We start from the raw sequence: 23415 nt of genomic DNA, 5'->3' as shown, positions 1-23415 counted from the left end.
TGCCCCCCAGACTTTCACCACCCTATTGGCTGTGTCCATGGGTTATGCATATATGCATAATCTCTCCCCACCCCACCTTCCTTCTGAGAAGCAGTAATTTTTATACATGTGTTTTCTTTTAATTAAAATATTTGCTTTAATTTTAGTACTTACAAGAATATAAGAGAATTTAGTCCATAAAATGTTAGTGGGGAAATTTGACTGAGGTGATTATCGTCAATTACCCTGCCAGCCAGAAGAAAAAAAAAATCAATTCACTTATACATTTTTAGAACATAAAAACCAATGCCATAAAATGCCACATAAATTAAACGTACAGCCACTCTAATTTGTGGAGATCTTCGAAAACACCAGGCTTCAAGAAGGTTATTCTGTTATTACTAAGATGCCTGAAAAAGGAGAAATGACCACAGTAAAATTGGTATTCCTGATATTTTGTAATAAGGAAATGAAAAACAATAATCATACATCTTAAGGGCTTTTTTTTAAATCTACTCTTCTCATCATGCCATTTCCCTGGCTTTGGATCTCTAAAAGTTCTTTATCATTTACGTTTTTATGTCTAATTCTCTCACAATCAATCAATAAACCAATCAGCCGTGTCTTCATTCCTCTATTCATTTATTCATCAAATTGTTTTGAGCACCTACTCTATGGCTTTATGATAAGCATACCATTTATTTCTTTGAGGGGCCTTGAGTCTCAAGGGAAGACAGCATGTGAACAGGTTATTGCAGCAACGAGGGGAGAGGAGAGAAGTGTACCGTGCATGTTGCTCTGACCATGCAGGGGAGAAGGCACCTGGCTTTGCTGGGGTCGAGGCTGCAGAGCACGGAAGAGTGAGGAAGCAGGAAGGCTTTACCAAAGGAGGCATGCTCCAGAAGAATCTCGGACGAAGACATGCCATTCACAAAGCAAAGAATGGGCAGAAGTTATTCTAGTTAGAAGAGATTGCTTATGCAAAGGCAAGAAGCAGAGAGTGACTAGTGAAGGGATCGCCAGATAATTCAGTGTGGCCTCGCCATGCGGCTATGAAGACAGTTAAGAGATGAACCTGGGGGGCAGACAGGGGCCTCTGTTCTGGTTAAAAGGACATGGCATGTCTTGCTAAAGAGGTTGAACCCACCATACCTGCCCAACCTCTCACACTTTTACAGAGTAAACCCCCTCTCTTCTATGTTGATCTCCTCTCACCATGTTTATTTCTAGCTCAATTTCTTTAGTGCATCAATTCACTGCTCTGAATCTGCTGCCAGTTTGATTCCTAGTGTAGTTCCTTATTTATAGTGTGACCTTAAGCAAGCAATTAGCTTCTGAGAGCCATTGCTTCTCTAACTCTAAATAATATTAGTACCTGCTCCTAAGGGCTGTTGTAACACTTGAGGCAATGCATGGCATCAGCATTGGCAAGTCACAGTACTCAGTACTGTACATATTACTAGTACTTAATATAACAATGTTTCCGCCCATGCCTCCCACTTCAACGTCTTTTCCTCTTCTTTTTCCTCTCTGCCTATGCTTCATATACAAGTATCAGTTTAAGTTTCACTTCCACTGAAAACAAGGACCACACCGATTTCTCTCTTTTCTCCACTCTGCAGATCTTAAGTTGACATCCTGTAAAATGTCTCCTGACAGGAACCTCCCCTTCCCCCACCAAGGTTGACTTTTGCTTAGGGGCAGTAAGGGATGATGCCCCATATTAGAACCACTTCCTTCCCTCCCTTTCAAACCTGGAACCTCAGGCAGGCACAAGAAGAGGTCAAGAATAGCTTCTACACTTCCTCTGAATACCTCGGGGGGCTCCCTTGAAGGCCAGTGGAAATCCGCCAGGTACAGACATTTGATCCACCCATGCAGTCGGTGTTCAACAGTTGAGCCCAGTCCCTTTTCACTGGGCTGGACTCTTCACTGCTCTGGACACAGAATGGTCCATCCTTTCACCGAATCATCGTACGCAGCAGTTTTGGTTTGAACATCACAGGTTTAGGACTTAAGTAACCTCTTTTATCATTCTCTCTTGTTGGGTGCATGCTTCGATTTGTTTCTCCACCTAAGACTAAGTAAGCTTCTGGAGAATGAGAGGCCCACGTCTCCCCATTGTTAGTACAAGGCTGTACCAGAAACACTGATGTGCGGGCTGCTAGAAGGAAGCTGGTCTGACTTATCTTTCTTGGCTCCCCATGAAGTCTAGCTGAAGAACTTGCACATTATAAGGGCTGGTGAATATTTATGGATGAATGAAGAGCAGGTAAGTGAGGATTATCTACGAAAAACTAGACGTCTGTGACATCTTTAGTAGCCGAACAATATTCCACTTTTATGAAAACAAAAACAAAAACATACACACACAAACAACAACAACAACAACAATGGAAAGAGATGGAAGACACTTTTAAATTTACTCTCCGGGTCTGTATCACCTCCCACATCCATGCAACATTAAACCAAGAAGATGCGGTTGAGTACATTTTGAACAGTCATAGGGGGTTTGGAGAGAAAGATAGTGAGGAGGCTGATGAGCATGAGTCGAATATTGACTTTGGCTAATTTGCTAAGACACGAAAGAGCAGGGATGGGACAGGAGAGAAGAGAACATGGCGAACGTGATTACTGTGAAGGCTTTGAGTCTGCAGTGGCTTCTTTCATTTTGCTGGTAAAATGATTAGGTGGCCTTCAATCCCAAACTCTGATACCACAAGCTAGGAATCTGCTGGAGTCTCTTGGGTTAGGATAGAAAGCAAGGGGGGAGAAAGGAAAATAGAGGGAGTTGTTTATTCATGTGACTTTTTGTTGTTATGTTTCCATTCAATAACTACAAATGGAACTTTGAGAAAGCCCATTTTAAAAAGCTTTACTCTTAACCATGACATACTAGTTCACACCCATTAGGATAATGGTTATTAAAAAAACAACCACTACACCAACAAAAATCCAGAAAAGAATAAGTTGGTGAAGATTTGAAGGAATTGAAAGCCTTGTGCTTTGCTGGTGGGAATGTCAAACGATGAAGATGCTGTGGAAAACAGTATGGAAGTTCCTCCCCCCCAAAAAAAAAAATCAAACATAGAAATTACCTTAAGACTCAGCAAAGCCATTTCTGGGTATATATCTAAAAGAACTGAAAGCAAAGACTCAAACAAATATTTGTGCACCCATGTCCACAGCAGCATCATTCACAATAGACAAAAGGTGGAAGCAACCCGAATGTCTATTGATGGGAGAACGGATAAACAAAATGTGGTGTATACATACAATGAAATACTACTTAGCCTTAAAAAAGGAAGGAAATTCTGATACATGTTGCAATAGGAATGAACCTTGAAGACATTGTGCTATGTGAAATAAGCCTGACACAAAAGGACAAATAGAATATGAGTCCACCTAGCTGAGGTACCTAGAGTAGTCAAATTCATAGAGACAGAAAGCAGAATGGTGGTTGTGGGAGTTCAGGGGTGGGGGAGTGGTGAGTTATTATTTAATGGGTACAGAGTTTTAGTTGAAGAAGACAGAAAAATTATAGAGATGGATGGTGGTGATGGTTACACAGCAATGGGAATATACTTATTGCCATGGAACTGTACACTTAAAATGGTCAACATGGTAAATTTTATGTGAGCATATTTACCACAATTGAAAAATATTTTACTTTTTCAACCTTTATATATTCATAAAAGCAGGATTAATAGAAAAAGAATAACTAGGGAAGTCTTTGGGTTTTTCCCTTATGAATTTTAATCATCATCAGACTTTCTTATTTCGGTTAAATTTATTCAATCATTATTCCTGTCACCATGACTAATGCATTACATAATAACTAGGTTCCTGATGCACAACATTCGTGCACTGGTGGGGGCGGGGGTCCCTCAGCCCGGCCTGCACCCTCTCGCAGTCTGGGACCCGTCGGGGGATGTCCGTCTGCCGGCTTAGACCCACTCCTTGGGCCTAAGCTGGCAGGTGGACATCCCCCGAGGGGTCCTTAGTGCTGCCGTGGAGGCAGGAGAGGCTCTCACCACCAATGCTGTGCTCACTCACCAGCTATGAGCCCAGCTTCTGGCTGAGCGGTACTCCCCCTGTGGAGGTGCACTTACCACCAGGGGTCAGTTCCTGCATTGAGCATCTGCCACTGGTGGTCAGTGCACGTCATAGCGACCAGTTGTTCTGCTGTTTGGTAGATTTGCATATTAGGGTTTTATTATATAGGACTAGAGGCCCAGTGCATGAATTTGTGCATGGTTGGGGTCCAGCCAGCCCGGCCCCAATCGGGGTGGATTAGGGCTGGACTTGTTGGGAGGAGGAGATGGTGGGAGGTTGGCCAGCTGGTCTGCCCCAATTGGGGCTGATTAGGGTTGGGCCAGCTTGGGGGAGGGGCTGAGGTCATTTGGCTGGTGGGACCCATCCCCAATTGGGGTGGCTGGCCAATTGGGGGCTGGGCCAGCTGTGGGGAAGGGCTGTGGGCAGTGGGCTGGCTGGCCTGACCCAAATGGGGTGGTGGGGGCCCATCAGGGGCGGGGCTGGCTGGGGGAAGGGGCTGCAGGAAGTTGGCTGGCCAGCCTTGTCCTGATTGGGGTGGGGGGGCAGGTCTGGGGTGGGGCTGGGCAGGAGAAGGGACTGCAGGAGATTGACTAGCCGGCCCCACCCCCTATTGGGGTAGAGGGAGCGATCAGGGGCGGGGCCAGCTGGGGGTAGGGGCCGAGGGAGGTTGGCTGGCCGGCCGCACCCCCGTTCAGGCCGGTTCACTGGCCTCAGTGGGTGTCATAGTGATGGGTTGTTTGGGTCGTTCCAGTGGCTGGCTTTTTATATATATATATAGATAGTTCTTGTTATATGTCAGGCACAGTTTGCCTAATTCTTTCCATAAATTTTCTCATTTGTTCCTCACAACAGTCTTGAGGTAGGTACTGTTATAATTTATATTTCACAGGAGAGGCAACTGATGCTTAGAAAGAAAAATAAATTGCTAAACTTCACACACTTAAGTGAGTGATGAAGTGAGGACCTGAAAGCCTATATGACTCAGAATCCCATGCTCTTAGCTGCAATGCTATGTGCCCCTTCAGCTCTTTGCACATCTCCTAGGCATTGTTGTGGGCTGGAGGGCTGGTATGGACTGGGATGGGACAGGCTGACACACCACTGTGGAATGGGCAAATTAATTGGTACTTACAGTTTAGTAAGATTGTACAGTCCTCTGAAAGAATGCTTGGATATGGATCTAATCTTATTGTTTTGCAGGAACCTGTGAAAATGATTATTAAAAGGAAAACATAATGATAATGATGATATATCTATATTAATTCATTAATTGTAACAAGTATGCTATAATAATAGAAGATGATAATAATTGGGGAAACTAGGTGAGGGGTATGTGGGTACCCTCTGTATTATCTTCATGATTTTTCCGTAAACCTAAAACTGTTCTAAGATTAAAAATAAATAAATGAAAAAACAGTTCTGCAAGATGAAAAGAATTCTGTGGCTAGATGGTGGTGATGGTAGCACAATGATGTGAAGTACTTAATGCCTCGAAACCTACACTTAAAAATGGTTAAGAGGGTACATTTATGTCATATGTATTTTACCACAATTTAAAAAATTTTTTAATTATAAAAGGTATATATAATGAAATAATTTAGTGAATGTGGACATCATGTAACTTTGTTTTGCTATTTTAAATTCATGCATGATTAGGCTAGTTTTTAATTTAGAAATACTAGTTATAAAGGTAAAAAAGGTAACAACTAAAATTTAATATTTGAATTTTCTGGGAATGAAATTTTAATGCACAGTAAGGCACAGATAGTCAGACTTTTTAGCATTTCCTGCTATAATTTTTCAAACTTGTTGGTGTTTGACATAGTGCTGGCAAACATACAAGTATGTGACATCTTTAAGGCCCCCCAGAAATATTCCATGTTAATCACAAATCTGCTAAGCAAGTAGACTTTAATCTTATTAATTTGACACACAAAGTCTTGCCCCCCCCCACAAAAAAAACGTTTAAGGAAACGTATGAGGAATATACATGACAAAGAGAAAAATAGAAATGAAAAGAATCAGGACCAGAAGAATATAAATTAGATAGGAATATCAGGACAAGAAGGCAGGATTACTTAGTTAATAACTAAAGTCACATTGATGGTTTGACCCTGAGGCAGCTGGAGGTCAAAGGAAATAGGTCCCAGAGCACAAGCAATTGTGTCATATTCATCGGTGAAGCTTTGTGCTTCTATGGCCCAGGTGGTGGAGATGACCGGGGAGGGCCTTCAAGCCTGAGTTCATGCTCTGAGAGCTGTCCGTTAGGGTAGTCTGAGCATATGTATACATTTTATAAATTTTAGGAATGATAAGGGAGAAACCAATACGAACACTTAATTAGAAATTTTGACTAAAAGAGATCCCTTATTTCTGCAGCATGCAAGAAAACCTAACTTTGATTATAAAAATGTTATTATTAAATTTATTACGCATAGCAATTTCACAGATCATGTGGCCCAATCACATAGTAGGTAATGCATCTTTCTCACTAATAGATAGACTTCAATATTTATTTATTTATTTATTTATTTATTTATAACTATTGTAATGAGCAAGCAATGCAGTATATTTTCTGGAGGCTGAGCCAAGCTATACACCTGATAACCAATTACAATTTTTTTAAATTAGGCTATTTTGTTTTTTTATTATTTGGAACAAATTGGCTGTTCACGAATTAATTTAATGTTCATTGTTTAAAAATCCTAAACTACTATGTTATATAAACCTGAATTTTGCTATTTAAATTTGAAGTCCTAACTTCTTTTAAACATGTGGACATAAGGTGGTGCTACAGATCAGAAAAACTCTTCATATTACAGAAATCAGAAGATAACATAAAGAAGTATCATCTTGAAATTTTTGTATCAGGCGTAATTTTGACAAGTTCTTTTTTGTTGATTGATAAATGTCCAGAATAAAATTCTAAAAAGTAATTTTTATTGGAATTTCTGTTTTCAAATATGAAATATACTTTTTTTTTGCAGATTCAAAATATTTAAACACAAGCATATGACAATACGATTTACTTACATGTTGACCTAAATAATCAGTTAACATCACCTGAGTCATTTTGGATTTTGAGAGTACATACATCACTCTAAAGTCCACCTAAACTAAAGAGAAGCTAGTATGTCAGATACTACTTGAGGCCAAAATAAAACTCAACCTGCAAGGCAGATATGAAAATGGAATTTAGTCCCCCAAACAACATGTTCAGTGGTTTCAAAGCGCAAGGACTGACTATCTTAGGTGGAGACTGAGTTTGCAAAACTGGGGACAGGGGAAGCTCTTTTTATATCTATATATATCTATATATCTATTTATCTATATCTATCTATCTATCTATCTATCTATCTATCTATCTATCTATCTATCTATCATCTATCTATCTATATTTCAGAGAGGAAGGGAGAGGGAGAGAGAGATAGAAACATCAATGATAAAAGAGAATCACTGACCCAGCCTGTGTGGCTCAGTGGTTGAGCATTGATCTATGAATCTGGAGGTCATGGTTCGATTCCCTGTCAGGGTACATGCCCAGGTTTTGGGCTCCATCCCCAGTGTGGGGCATGCAGGAGGTAAGCCGATCAATGATTCTCTCTCATCATTGATGTTTCTCTCTCTCTCCCCCTCTCCCTTCCTCTCTGAAATCAATAAATATATAATAGTATATATTTTTAAAAAGAGAATTATTGAGCGGCTGCCTCATGCACACTCCCACTGGTGATGGAGCCTCCAACACCGGGCATTTGCTCTGACTGGGAATTGAACCATGACCTCCTGGTTCACAGGTAGATGCTCAACCACTGAGCCATGTTGGGGAAAACTCTATGGGGGAAAACTCTTCACTATCTAATCTTGACTGCAGATGTAGTACAAGTTCTTCATATCTTTCTTTAAGGTGTGTGTTGAGGTGATCCATTGCTAAATAGTGCAGAGAGTGAAACCTTCTGATGGTCCTCATTTTGGCAGAGTAGGGCAGGAAAATTTACAACACACATTCTCTAGTTTCCTTGGGGATAGGTATATAAGATTTTTCTAGAATGGCTTTTACAACTACTGAAAAAAATTACCTGGTAATCTCCAGCTAATAGCTAAAGAAGTCCCCAAAGAGGGATTAAGTTTAAACAGTGGTAGTGTTGGTGTTACAGACATGGGAAGAAATAGATATGCCAAAAATGTTAATTTTAATACCAATAATTAAATTTTAAAAAACTTTTTTCTTACAGTGTCCGAAGATCATGGTACTTCTTGAAGGCATCAGGAGGAAGTTTTCTTATTAAGTTTCTCTGAAGTGACCTGAAATAAAGGTAAATTTGGATTCTTATTTGAAGTTTGCTTTTCTTTATTTTAAAAACAGAACAATATGGGTAATTATAAACTTTATTTACTTTAGCAACAGCTTTCAGGAAACATTTTGTTTCATGATGCTATGCTCATATTCATAGTATCATTTAAACATGGTCTAACTGTTGATTTTGTATTAATTAAATATATTCTCTTTTCTTAAATTAGATTATAGCACTATAAATTTGACATACAAATTAAAGATAATAAAACAGGAAATAATTTTTAGTTATGTTCTCCTTTTCTACTTTTATTTAACAAACATTAGAAAACATCTCAGTTTTTTGCATGATAATAAAAATATTGTTTCTTTTTAAAACACATTCAAGGACTTAAATAACTTTATATTCTTCAATATTTCATTGCTCAAATTCCACTACGTTTACTTCCTTTTAAAATTAGTTGTGAAGAAAACTGTCAATTGGTACATACAATTGAACCATCCTTATTCAATAAGTGGTCCATTTCAATTTCTAATAAATCATATGGAAAGATTTTGCCTTGCATCGCAATTTGAAAAGCAGCTTGACACAGACCATGTCCACTTTAAATGTGGTTGTGTTGAGAAGGACCTAAACCTTTAAAAAAATTTTTTTTAAGAAAAGCAATGTAAGGTAGTGGTAACAAAATAAAACAAGCAACAAAATAAAACAAAACATAAAAAAACAAAAACAAAAATATCCCCAGACAATTGCAGCTGGGATCCCTTACATGAATCATACATAATTTTTCCATGTCAGTCTTTTTCTTTAATTGTGAAAGAATGGATTACCTCTCATAATATGATGCTATTATTATTACTAACACTGGAGGCCCGGTGCACAAGAAGAATCTTTGATATACTTAAAAGAGACACAAGTGAGGTCCCATGAGAGAACCCAAGAGGAAGAGGTTAATTGCATTTGGTTTGGCCCTGCCAAGGCATTAGCGGTGAGTTAATTAAATGTTTGACCAAATATAGCAGGCTAATTTTTAAGTTGATAATTTTGTGTGGCCTGCAAATGATGCTACAAAGATCCAAATGGCCCTTGGCAGAAAAAAGGTTCCCAACCCTTTAAGGTCTCTTAAATAATGTTTCTTAGAAATTTGGGTTTTTATTAATGGTGCCTAGAATTTATAGGCTCTTTCTTTCTAAATGATGCCAAATGTTTTCACAAATAGCATTCTCTGTATTTACATAGGGCCCCAGGAAATGGAAGGAGGTAGGTGTTGTTATTCACACTTAATAGAACAAACCCAAATTCTTTTTAATATAATAGATTTTTTTATTTTAAAATTAAAATTCCAAGTTTGACTCTTCACAAAGTGAAGTATGTGGATGAAAGAGAGCAACTGCTGGCTTTATTATTATTGTTAGAGCTACCTCTAGTTTTTATAAAGGAAGTTCTTATTGGGTGATATCATTTTAATGATAAAATTCCAGGACCTTAATGTCAACTTTCATAGAGTTAATATTTAGAAAGTTAGAACAATGCAGAAACAAACATATTTATATATGTGTCTCTTTTGTTCATTAGCATTTATGTGAAATATCTTTAACAATCCCAACTTCAATAAGTATTACTTGGGTTATTGGCTTCTTTACTACTTTACTTATATATGATTTAGTCTATATCTGAAATTTCTCTATGATAGTTCCAACTCAAAATATGGACTGAGCTCAGTAATAAACTTTGATATTTACTCTTCTAATGTATTTGCTCTAAAGCCTTTTCTCTGTGGAATGGAACAAACACTGGGATGAGATGTGATGCTGAGTCAGTGTTCTGCAGAGAAAAATAGAAATGGACACCCTCAATCAAGCTGATCAGCCCAAAGTGCAAGAAAATGCTATTTTTAAAAAACACAAAATAAAATAAAGTGGTACAGACATAAACTTCTGCGCTTCGTTCTCACATCTCCAAATTCCTGTAGGAAATTTCCACGGCATGACCTGTTAACCTCAAATTGAAAGAAACTTCTAAAACTGGAGTCCTCCCTACTTATTGCCACCAGTCTCCCCATCCTTGGATCACTGCATTACTCAGAATAGAAACCTCGCAGTCATCTTGGACTCTTCCTTCATCCTCGTCTTTCTGTAGCCAATCATTTATGATTCCCGTTTTTTCCTTATACCAAGGGTTGAAAACCGGTGGCTCATATGTATGCACACATCTCTTTATGTATATACTAGAGGCCCAGTGCATGAAAATTCATGCACTGGAGGGGGGCCCTCAGCCTGGCCTGCTCCCTGTCACAGTCCAGGAACCCTCAGGGGTGGGAGGCGACCCGACAATCATGGGAAGGCGTTGCCCCGTCACACCTCTGCTGCTGCCACTGCCGGCAGCGCAAGCCTCATTGGGAGGCTTGGCAGCCACCATCCAAGGTTTGCCTGCACCTTGGGCTTGTCCTGGGTGGCTGGGCAGCTGCCATCCAAGGCTTGCCTGCACCTCAGGCCATCCATGGGAGGCTGGGCAGCCACCATTCGAGGCTTGCCTACACCTTGGGCCGGCCCTGGGTGTCTGGGGGGGCTAAGGGGTCTGGGAAACTCAGGAGGCAGGGGCATGGAGCGGCCGGGCACCTGCTACCCCAACAGGGCTGAGGGGACTGGGAGCTGCCAACTTGTGGCTGTGGGTGCCGCCATCTTTGAGGGTGGGGCAGTCAATTAGCATATTCCTTCCTTATTGGCTGTGGGCATCGCCATCTTTGTGATGACATGAGGGTCAATTAGCGTATTCCCTCTTTATTAGATAGGATTAGGTTGCCTTTTTTCAGGCTGGCAAGACACTGCAATGTTGTTAGCCTTCCTGAGCTGCCAATACTGCTCCTCTTTGCCAATCATTATTTTATCTTATTTGGTAAATCCCTATGACAGTTTTATTGCAGGCTGAAAGCAGAATTGATCTTCTCCCAATTTACTTAGACTATCTTCTCACAGGGTACAGCTATTCTGGGGCAGTCAATTAGCATATTCTCTCATTATTGGCTGTGGGTGCTGCCATCTTTGTGATGGTGTGGGGGTCAATTAGCATATTCCCTCTTTATTAGATAGGATGTATGTGTGTACGTACGAATGAATATATATGTACATATGTATGTATGATGTATGTATGTATGTATGTATGTACTGAGCCAGAAGAGCTTTTTTTTTTTTTTAATTGAATCAAAATATCTTTAGGTGGGACACGCACTTTCTAGTTAGTCATTGCCTTATCCTCCTCTATTTCTCCAGCGCTCTTCTTCTGTTTCTCGTTTACAAAGATTAGCTGAATTGCTTAAAAATGAAATGAAATTTATTTGTGGAAAAATAAAAAATAAGATTGGTAGCATCAAGGTATTCTTTGGTTTGGATTTTCGAGTAATTTGATATAAGCATTGGGGCGATACTTTTTTCTTTGAATATAGAATGAAATCATCATACATTATAAAAATCCAGCAGTTCCAGTCAGAATTTAAATCATGGAAACTCTCCATAGGATCTCAGAATGTTGGGGGAAGAGATTATTATTATTTTTCTAGTAAGACTAATTACTATAACAGAGAGCATTGGTGAATTGAGGCTAGGAAAGAATGCTATCCTTAGTTTAGGTGGGAATGTTGCTTCCTTTAGAAAAGTCTCTGTAGCTTACCCTGCTGGATGCTCTCAGCTCAGTGTCAATTTGGGTAAAGTCCCCAGATGACATCACTTGGGTAAACTCCCGGATTCTATTAATTTGATGGCACCACTATCATCATGGCTATTCCCCACCCCTTATATATACCAAGCATATGATTTGCTGGGTTATGTGGTTTGGATTAAAACAAGGCAGAACTTTCCAACATTTATAAATTTAAGAATAACTTCTATTTTGCCCTCATATACACAGAGCCATAAGTCACTAAAACATCTGGATGAAAACAAAAAACCTCAGCAAAAATATTGGATTAAATGATCTATTTTTTTACTGATTTCTTTTGAAAGTCTCAGCCAAATGTGTATATTTGTGGTGCTGAAGTTTGCTGAATTCAAATTTGTACTGGATCAACAAACCACTTATTATCAAGATTTCTGTTTTACATATATAAGTTTGAGTTACTTAAGAAAAACCCCCAATATCAACATCTCCAAACCAAATTGTGATTCAGAAGAGTTCAATTTTAAATGTGAAGCTTTGGGAATATTTAATCCCATTTATTTAACTTTTTAAAAATTTCTATATCAGAGTGCATTAAAATTTATGTTCAATAAACTCTAAAAGAGCTCTTTCAATATGTGTCAAGCAAACACTTGATAAAATAAGAAAGCTCTATATAAAAGTTTAATTGGCAGCTTTTTTTCTTTAGCAGCACATACAATTGATTGCATCCTTTGTTTAGATGAAATATAGTGACACTATATTGTTATGACGGACTAAGTTAATACATGGAATAAGGGTAGCATTTAATAAATGCAAAATAAATATCAGCAACCAGAATCGAGCATGGATCAATGACATGATCTTTGAGTAAAAACGTACTATATCAAGAAGGACAAGGCCTTAATTATGACACGGTTTTCCAAGGACTATTCCGGCTCAGGTGAAGCCATTCTTTTCTACTTACATGGAGGTCACATTGGAAGAAACTGATGGGACAGCTCGTAATTCGGACTCATCACAGTCAAGCTGTAAATCTTGGCAAAGACAATTCATGGGCACAAAACCGACCGCTGAATAAAGAGGAGGAGGTAAGACATGAGGGCAGTGAGGGACCAGGAACAGGAGGGTAATGGAAAGTAAGAAAAAGCTATGAAAATTATTTAGTACAAAGTCCATCTTGTCTTACCTAAGCAATTTGGTCAGTGCTTTAAATTAAGGTTCCAAAGTTTGCTTTTAACTTGACATTACAGGGTGCTAGAACATTAAGATATAAAAATATACAGGTTTAAATAGCAGACTGCAATTCTCCTTTATTTATTTATTTTTAATTTTAGCAAATGAATGAAATCATCTGCTCTTGCTTACCTCAGGAGAAAAGCTAGTCTGAGGGAGATATGATAGTGTGTGATGGCCTTTAATGTCCACATTAAAGCTGCTACTTAAGAATAAAGTGTTTACTGACAATATAATCAAATCTTTAACGGAGGACTAAATCATTTTTAACTATCATGAAGGCGAAGAACTACATGCTGAGCTGGAGTGTTGGTTGATTTTTCTTTTTCCTGAAAAATTCAGGAGTTTTTCAAAGGATTTTAAAGTGATCTTTTGGCTTTTGCAGGGATGTAAGAATGTCTAAAATGTCATTTATGGAATTGAACATATTTTTACACAAAGCTATTTTCTTCTTACTAATGTGTGCTGGAAAGAGGGAGAATGAGATATATGCCTTTGGTTATCATGTGGGGCTAGAGTGATAATGTTAAAGATGAGACCTAATATTTCTAAAGTCTACATGAGACTTGCAGTAATGCGCTCATCTAGCTAAAGAGTAAAACGGGATTATTACTAGGTGTAATAAATATAGCCTGATTCCTGCCTCTATGAGGAATAGATGATTACTGAGAGCGAGGAGGAATGCTCCCCTTCTACATTTACTTTGAAGCCCTGAACTGTATAGCAGAGGTTAAGGTTACAGGCTCCACTGTCTACAGAGAATAGGCAAAGTAGGTGTAGACTGTGTCCAGATGTCCCAGTGGATCAGCTTCTCCTAACTGTTGCCATATTAAGATGGGAACATGTGTAGCTAAGTCAACCAGCTTCCTCCAAGATTCAGAAGGACAGTGTTTTCTATACAATTACCCATTTTATTTTTTTTTTTAAATATATTTTATTGATTTTTCACAGAGAGGAAGAGAGAGGAATAGAGAGTTAGAAACATCGATGATAGGAAACATCGATCAGCTGCCTCTTGCACAACCCCTACTGGGGATGTGCCCGCAACCAAGGTACATGCCCTTGACCGGAATCGAACCTGGGACCTTTCAGTCCACAGGCCGACGCTCTATCCACTGAGCCAAACCGGTTTTGGCACAATTACCCATTTTAAAAACGATAACAGCGAACAACATTTTAAAAGATCATAGGAGGAACAAAACTTTCTATGAGAATTTCCTGCTTGCAGGCTTCAGTTGTGACTTTTACAGTAGAGCTTTCCGAGACTAGAACTGTGTCTTAATGGCAGAGTAGAGATTCCCGTGACAAAGCTGGTGGGTGACTGCTCACCAGCATGATTGGCTGCAGCCTTGGAAATAGTAATGGTTCTCCTTGGCTCAGATACTGGCTGGTGACAGCTGTACTTCCTCTCCTCCCAAATAACTCTGCAGACACCTTTACAAGACCACGAGAGATCAAGATGATAGCTTAGGATTTGTGTTTTTTGTAAACAGAGTCTCTGCCAAGAACTAAACAGCTTTATAGTGGTAAGTGACCGCTTTGGTTATGAGTCTCTGAAAACTGATTCTGTCTCTTCACGTAAAAGCCATTCCAGCGTGAGTGTGTTTATGTTGTGGGGAAGGAATGGTGAGGGTTTGGCAGGAAGATGAAGGTCCTGGGAGTGAGAGTAAGAAGGACAGTGAGATTATCTTAACTCCAGTGGTTATAATATGGTTGTGTTTTATATTATGCTAAAATGCTAATTGAAAATATGATAAAAATGGCTTGAACAGGAAATTTCACTATGTTAAAATAGAAAAGGATGAGCAATGCACCAGCTAGTTAATGAAATTATGGCTGAGTAAAGAATTCTTTCCAAATCTCTGTACTTTCCAAGTCCCTCAAGTGTAAACTTTATTAATACATTAGTTAACAGTAGATACATGTTTTCTGTGACACTCTTCTTGAGAGGTACACTTTATAAATGTGAGCTCACCACATTCTGTCATTCAGTCAAAAATGATTATCAGCCATCCTCAGTTTAATTTCCAATAAATCCTTATAACAATCTGATTCAGATAAAGTGGCACAATAGGAACCTTAATTCAAGTATCACTCCCAAATTTTATACTACATTTTATATCCCATTTTACATTGCTTGCTTTTAAGTTTCAAAAAGATATTTATTACCACCTCTCCTTGAATTGTCTTTAAAAATAATTAAAAGTATATATTTGTTCTTTACTAAGTACTGATAAAAAATTACTTTTGTATTTTTGATACATCATTTATTGTATAATTCCATTTTTGTTGTGTAATATTACTTGTGACAAATTTCTCTCAGAGTTCAGGTTCAGGCAAAAATTAATTTCTCTTGCTTACTTGATCGGTTTTCCTCCCATTTGTTTGTTTTTACTTTAGAAACCAGACTAAGAAAGTCATGTAGCCTATTTCCCCCCTCTTTGACCTAATGACTACAAAATTCAGAACTAAGCTTTGTATGCAGCTACTGAACTTTTCTCAGTGAAGATTTCCTTAATTTCCTTTTCCATTCCTTTTCCTACTCACCACTCAATTATTGTCATTTATGTTATGTTAATGATTTAAGTCTGTTAGTAGCCATAGTTTTATTGTGAACTGCTTAAAAGCCTTTTGGGAATAGGTGAGATATAAGAAGATTCAGTTAAAATTTAAGATATGAAAAGTATACATAAAACAAAAAGAAAAGAAAAACTATGTTTTGAGAAATGTGGCTTAATCCATTGTCATTTTTTCATTATATTATCTGTTAAATTATACCTGTGAACTTTTTGCTTTTCCCAAGCTTTTCATTTTTCAATGATCTAGTAATTTGGTCTTCATATTCTGGGAAACAACATGAGGCCGAGACAGATTGCTGAGTAGCCTATGAGACTTACGGGAAGAATGTACACTCCCTTAAACTGGGGATTGCTAGTAGTTTTTATTAATCTCATTTGAGTAGTAAAGACAGAAATGTTAAAAATGAAAACAAAAGCTATAATTTACAATTTGTGGTAGAACATAAAGGAAACAAAAATAGTAAAGTACCCCTCCCCCCAACCCCTGCTTTTTAACTGAGGTTTTTTTGTTTTGTTTTGTTTGTTTGTTTAAATGTTTTTATTGATTTCAGAGAGAAAGGGAGAGGGAGAGAGAAATAGAAACATCAATGATGAGAGAGAATCATTGATCGGCTGCCTTCTGCACACCCTCTACTGGGGATTGAGCCCACAACCCAGGCATGTGCCCTTAAATGGAATTGAATCTGGGACCCTTCAGTCTGCAGGCTGAGGCTCTGTCTACTGAGCCAAACCAGCTAGGGCTCAACTGAGGTTTTGAAAAGCTAGAATCAAAATTATAATTCCACGGTGCAAATTTACATTGGCACAATTTATTAGAATAGACCAAATTTATTTAAAAGGAATTATTCATATAGATCTTCCTGATCTAAAATATTAAAGGCTTAATCCTCAAGGTTATACCCTCCCACACCCCCTCTAGTGTTTTTGTAGGTTTTTAATATATCATTAAACATGGCAGGTTATAATTAATAAGGCCTTTTTTGTATCTCTAAAGCATAGTTTAGACCTCAGAAGATTTTTCACTTACAAGCATTAAAATCCAAATAGCTTTTATGCTCTTCTATTTTCAGTTTCCTTTATATCAGAGTTTATAGTGACTATAAAAAGGGGACATATAAAATGGCAACCTTGACTGACAGTAATTTTATTTACAACAATACCTAGCATGATTTATTACTTTTACAGTTAAGATCCCTGAGTCATTTTTATATAAAATTCTCAAATTAAGACTGCATATCTAATAGAGTTTGCAACAGGAAAACTATAACTAGCCTTTTTTTTTTTTTTAATGTTGGATCCAACTTTTAAAGACATGGTGTCTCATGAACTCATGGAAAAGGAGACTCAACCCCTCTGGTTACTTACAGCATTTCGGTGTTTCAGACTCAAAGAGATATGGGAAGGTTGTTCTGTTGTAATTGATAAAATTTTTCTCAATTTGCAAAAACCATCCATTGTTGTCTCCTAAAATAAAAATCAGAGAGCAGAAAAGTTCAAGAACACGGACATATTCTGGTGTGTTGGGGGAAACAGGTTCTCCCTTTAAAATTGATGAGTGATTCTCAGACTGAGTGAGATAAACATTTTCTGGGAACTTGTTACAAATGTGAATTTCTGAGCCCTACTTCTATAGATCATGATGTTATATGTCAGAGATGGGTCTCCTAGTCTCCATATTTAATAGGTACTGGAGGTGATTCTTTGGCCCATACTTTAAGACACAGTACTTTAGATGTACTGAAACATGACACACTGTTCTTGGCATGTTAATTATGATTCCCTCTATCTTCTTCAATATGAAAACTGATGTTGGAGATGTTTTAACATGGATAGATGGTCATGATAGTTAAAAAAGAAAGGAAACAACATGAGTTATTGAGAGGCAAATGCATATGGATGTTGAGTCACCATAGGGATAGATTATGAGAGATGTGGCCATTGTATCAGCTGCAATAGTGGATAGTACAGACAGACTCACTCAACCTCCATTCAACACCCCCCTTCCTGGCATGTTCCTGTAGAGCAGAGGCTGGAAAGCTAACAGCATTTCACAGCTCCTTTATAGCCAGGGTTTGGGGTGTGGTCACTCATATTTTGGTTGGTAGAAGACACTTGGGGAGCTCAAGTGGAATCTCATGAATAAGAACAAAGTAGTGCACTTTATTCTGAACCCATGCATCTCAGTGTAGTTTAGTTTTGTGGTCTCATTGTAGGAATGTTGGTGATACTTTTCAGCATTTTTCTGCCTCTCCCATATGGATTCTGGGGATAGACTCAAGAGCCTTCTGAAGCGTTCTGCTCCACTGGGACCCAGAATCATCTATTTGTGTCCTTGGCTGTCAGGTTTTGAAATTTATGGCATGAAAATGTGTCTTTTTCCTGATTTGGCTGAGTTTGTTGAGTTTTGGCAAGTTTTTTACTTTTAAAAACTTGGTTCATATCTTTAGATATAAAAGAGAAAAAATTCAGTGAGAGATTTTAATTCTCCTGTTTTAACAGAGAAATTGAATATTAGCACTTAACATTGAGAGAACTAATATTTAGCAAGTGCCTACTACACTGTACTGGGTACTTTATCTTAGCCTCATAATTACTATATTTGGTCATTGTTGTCATCACCATTTACAGATAAAAAACTGATTCTGAGAAGTTTAAGGGATTCACTAAGAAATATAATTATTTAAAATAATTAAAGAATTAAAACAGTTATATTATTTTATTTTTTTCTAGGCCAAAGAAATTACTTTACTGGTAGAAGTCCAACTTTTGTGTGACATCAGGTTTATTGATTTTAGAGAGAGAGAGTAAGAGAGTAAGGGGTGGGTGTGTGTGTGAGAGAGAGAGAGAGAGAGAGAGAGAAGCTTTTCAATGTATTCATTGGTTGATTCTTATATGTGCCCTGACTGGGGATTGAACCTGCAAACTTTGGTATATATGGATGACACTCTAAACCAACCAAGTTACTCGTTCAGGGCTAAATATTTGATTGTTACTATTTGTTTTTCAGTTGTCTATTTCATTTCCATTATTGAGGCTCCTACATCAGAATTATGTGAATTACAAAAAAATTCACTTATATAACAAACAAGTCATTGTTAACTGGAATTTAAACTCATCATTATCATTATTGATGGAATTGGTGAAAATGTTGCAAATCACTAAGGTACTACTAAAAAATCAACTTAAAATAAATTAATTTTCATATTAGTGTTATAAACTTTTATACATGGACAAATTATAAATAACATATGTGAGTAAGGTAAATCACTTGGCTCTGGCTACGTTGAGGCAATGATTATTTTTATAAATAATTTTGTGTGTGTGTCTACAGAGTAAGGGTGAAAAGTGGGCTTGCGGGTGTCTGAAGGCCTTACCCCTGCAGGCCGCCAGTGCTGTGGCGCTTTGGAGGAGGAGGAGGAGGTGCACACACATGTTCATGTTCCTGACCTCAGAAGACAGCAATGGAAGTTAGGTGAGGTGATGGCACTCCAGAACACAGGGCTATTTCTGTGGGTGCTGCTTGACTGCTGCTATGAAATTCATGAGATGAGGAGGTTGGCTGACTGCTAGAACATGTTGATTTCTCTCTCTCTCTCTCTCTCTCTCTCTCTCTCTCTCTCTCTCTCTCAAAGCAGGCCCTGTATTTAACTGAATTTTTACAAATGAACTATTTCAAATTCGCTGCATTTTTACCATTCATAGATAGTGTGCAGTGATTAAAATCATGGGCTTTGTGCTCTCTCCTAATCCTTTGCCCCCACCATCAACTCTCTTGCCCTTCTATTTTAAGGGATTCACTCTAAGTGGCCTTCGTTGAAACATTTCTGTCCAACAAATCCAATGATGTCGTTATTATTTTGCTTTTCTTCTCTGTCTCTTTCTTAATCCTCCTTCTTCCTTCTCCTTTTGTACTCTATTTTACCTTTACACCTCCCCCTCTCCCCCCACACAAACAGTTGAAAAAAAAGGAAAGGAGAATAGAAGTGATGTCAGAAAGGAAGTGGGGGATTTAGAATGCAGAAAGAAACAGGACAAACCTGCTTATATTTCCCCAAGTCACTGTATTATGTGTGGAGATCTCTTTTTAAACAACATCTTCAAACAAACAAGCTTTTTAGTAATTCTTTTTTGGCTTCCTCTTTGCCTTTCCAAAGCATTTTCTTCCTTCCACAAGAAGGCAAGACTATAGAACTTAGGGAATGTAGCCCAAACCACAAAGTTGGAAAGTTAGCATTTTTAAGAAAACAGTTTTTGGTATATGAGTTTATCTATTTTAAATCCTATATACTTTATATTTTAAGAATGTATGGGGCAATGAACAGAATGGCTTTTCACACTTTAGCAATAATCGCACTGAAATTTGATCCTTTGATTTTTTTTTCTTTTTGAGACATCGTAGGTTAATACAAAGAGCACTGTACTAAGAGAATATTGCTAGGGGATTTGCTTTCCAGTACGTATTGGTAGTACTATTGAAGTATAGGCACTCCATCTTGTCCCCGTAACCTCTATGCTGGGAAAAACTGCTGTTTGAAAATTTCCACTAAACATACAGTATATAGTCCTTTGTTCTGTGAATTAACTCTGCTATTCTTGTCTTCTGTAAACATGCTTGCTTGAATAATAGAGAAAATAAGCTCAATTATCTAGCCTTGCAAACCGCTCTGCTGCGGTCCCTGGCTACTCCCATGCCAGGTGTCTTTTAGTTATCTGAATTACGTTGTACTCAAGGTTACTGAATTATGCTATGCTAAAGGCTACAAGCTTCCTGCAAAATATCTTCCAGTACATAGGCCTCTTTGTAATGCCTACAAAAGGTCCGGAAACCCCTTATTTGGGGGACAAAGAGACCAATGGGGTATAAAGGGAAAGCTTCCTCCATATTGCTTTGCTCAGACTTTGGGAGACAACTCCTCTGAGACCGTTAGCGTAATAAAGGCTCCAACATTCAGCTTAGTGATTGATTAATTAAGGCATTCTCTGTTTAGCTCGCTGATATACGATATAACACTATATAGACAGCATTGTTACAAATACATACATGGACTAAGCAATATATTTTTTAGCTAAAAATGAATGTAATGTTGCTAGGAATAAAAATTAATGGCATAGAGGTATAAAAATCTGGTCTTGCATGCTACATGAACTTAATAGATATTTGCTAGTTGAATGAATGAATGGATAAATGAATGGAAGGATGGACGATGAGGCTCTGTCCTCAAAGATACTTAGAGAAAATCCAGTTTCTCTTATGCTACAATAAAATTTTTGAATCTGGGGTACTTATTATAAACACAGGTTTTCAGGTTCCCCTACCGTGGATTCTGATTTATTTGGTAAGCAGGGGCCCTAGACTTCTATTTTCCGTAAGTACCTTAGGTGAGTCTTAGAACAAGTTTTGGGAGAACTATGTTATGAGATTCACCCCAGTCAGTCTTCTCACGCTCAGTGGAGGACAGCTAGCTTTGGTAATGGAAAGCTGTCAACCAGAGGCAGCATAGTTCTTTTCTCTAGCAGACTTGCTGATTGTTAACAATCAGGTGGTCCAAACAACCCAAATAAGATTAATGCAAGTGGCCCCTAATTTAAGGGCAATTTGCTTATCGCTCTTTTGTTACACTTACTGTAATTGTTTCACACTATGCTTATTTATATGGAGTGTCCCTCCCCAAAAATGTATACACACACTTTGAATAATTATAAAGGCAGTATTTACTAAAATACATTACATACTCAAAATTGAGCTGATGGCTGAAAAAGTATGTATACATTTTTTTTTTGGGGGGGGCACCCTATGTATTTTATCTCTTTATGAGAGTATGGTAGGAGATAACCTAAGTATTTTTTATATATCCCAGTGACTACTAAGGCACTTTTAATATAGTTAAAGTGTGGCTCTTATTGGCTCTCATAAAGTATATAAAGTATATAAAATATAAAAACATTATTTATACCAAGTATTAGTTATAATTCAGTTTTATGGAAAAAAGTGGGTTAAACCTACCAATCTGAATTCTGGACACTGCATCTCCTTCTCCCAAGTTCTCAGCTTCCACTAGCATTGGTATAGAGGGAGGCAGGTTTCCAGGGATAAGGTCTGGATGGAAATGGGACAGTCCAGCATGTTCTCTCTCACTTTTCCAGAGTATGCCTGCACCTCTCCTCCCTCTTTTGTCCCTCTAAGTGATACCGTTATACTTAACCTAGTTATTAATAACAGGAAAGGAGCAAAGGGAAGGCCACATATCGTAGGCGGGTCATGTGGGCAGCTTCACCGGGAAGCGAAAGCTGTTCACTCCCCAAGCAGCCACCAGTCTATTCCCTGCAGATCTCTGGGAAAGGGACTGGACAGGGAGGAAGAGACACACATGCCCAGTAAAGTTGGGGTGATGTCAGGAAGGTACCTGTCATCACACCTGGGAACAGGTCATTGCCCAGAATAGGTGTGGCCACTGCAAGGGCTTGAAATTTGAGATATTTCATCCCCTGAAAAGAAGTTCGATCTCTTGTGCTCTTGTGCTCTTGGTGTGTTGTGCTGTCTTGCATTTGTCCACATGGCCCCCACACAGGGGACTGATGGACTGTAACTAACTTAATGCCGAACTGGACCTGGCTGTAACATGGAACAGAAACTCTGGTTCCTGGCTTTGCTTTTAGCTCTACTGTATCCCCAGCTACACTTCTTCCAGGACTGGATTAAGGGAAAGGGGACTTTGGAAACCCAGGGATGTAATTCCACGCAAATAAAATCACTCATCATCTCGTGATTTTTATCAGGGGACTCTCAGAAAATTCTTTTTCTTGAGATAATGTAAGAAACCCCCTCCCCCAACCCCCAGCACTCAGTGGGAAAAGGGATACCTCAGCTTCCATATTAACAAAAGCACATATATCTCCCCCTCTTTTTCCTAAGCTCCAAGGGCCCTTCTACTACTTCTTTAACTTTCTAAATAAATGTTCCCTTATAAAAAAAAAAAAAGGGAAAGTCCAAGTTTCCTGAATGCACTAATTTGTCACGGGGCTATATTAGGCTTTTTCAAGTAGTTTCCCAGGATTCTCCTTGAGAAGAGAGTTCTGTGGTAACATATGTGTGAGAAATACTGCATTTTCTCTTCCCACATGGAATTAATAATACATGCTAGTATGATGAAAGGAGGACTCAGGCAGTAAAGAAATATCTTTAATTTTGTTTAACCCTTTTAATAAGATACCACGCAGTTTGGAAAGTGTTTGCCTTTGCGTTTGCACAAGAGAGAGAGTAAGTTTAGCTCAGTAATTTTCAAAGTGTAGATCCAGGACCAGCAGTTTCACCATTTCTTTTGAACGTCAATGAAAAGCAAATCCTTGGGCTCCACTCTAGGGGCACTGAATCAGAAACTCTGTAAACAAGGCCCAGCAACCTGCATTTTAACAAGCCCTGTGGCTGATCAGATGCCCGCTAAAGTTTGAAAACCACTGGGCGAGACGAATTCTTTGTTCTGAATTGGTGATACAATTGTTTGCATTGGGAAGGGAATCATTTCATAACCTTAACAGGTGTGGTGTTTGCTAAAATGCAGATTCATGGGGCTCACCAGCCCCCAGGGGACTCTTCTGCAGCTTTTCCTCAGAGTTAGCTTCCC

General features: G+C 38.4%; 1 protein-coding gene across 1 annotated transcript in view; it reads right to left on the bottom strand.

The window, feature by feature from the left end:
• Nucleotides 1-23415, bottom strand: part of RXFP1 (relaxin family peptide receptor 1) — an 85012-nt gene that overhangs the window by 26178 nt on the left and 35419 nt on the right. Inside the window, exons 3-8 of the mRNA XM_028152455.2 lie at nucleotides 17155-17257; nucleotides 12946-13128; nucleotides 8266-8337; nucleotides 5168-5239; nucleotides 318-389; nucleotides 154-225 (exon numbers count right to left, since the gene is read on the bottom strand). Of these exons, the coding sequence (XP_028008256.2) occupies nucleotides 154-225; nucleotides 318-389; nucleotides 5168-5239; nucleotides 8266-8337; nucleotides 12946-13128; nucleotides 17155-17257 (574 nt within the window). The remainder of the gene's footprint in view (nucleotides 1-153; nucleotides 226-317; nucleotides 390-5167; nucleotides 5240-8265; nucleotides 8338-12945; nucleotides 13129-17154; nucleotides 17258-23415) is intronic.

Source organism: Eptesicus fuscus, chromosome 6, assembly GCF_027574615.1.
Source record: "Eptesicus fuscus isolate TK198812 chromosome 6, DD_ASM_mEF_20220401, whole genome shotgun sequence".
Taxonomy (NCBI): domain Eukaryota; kingdom Metazoa; phylum Chordata; class Mammalia; order Chiroptera; family Vespertilionidae; genus Eptesicus; species Eptesicus fuscus.
Note: the sequence above shows the minus strand (reverse complement) of the source record. Positions and strands in the feature narration are given on the sequence as shown.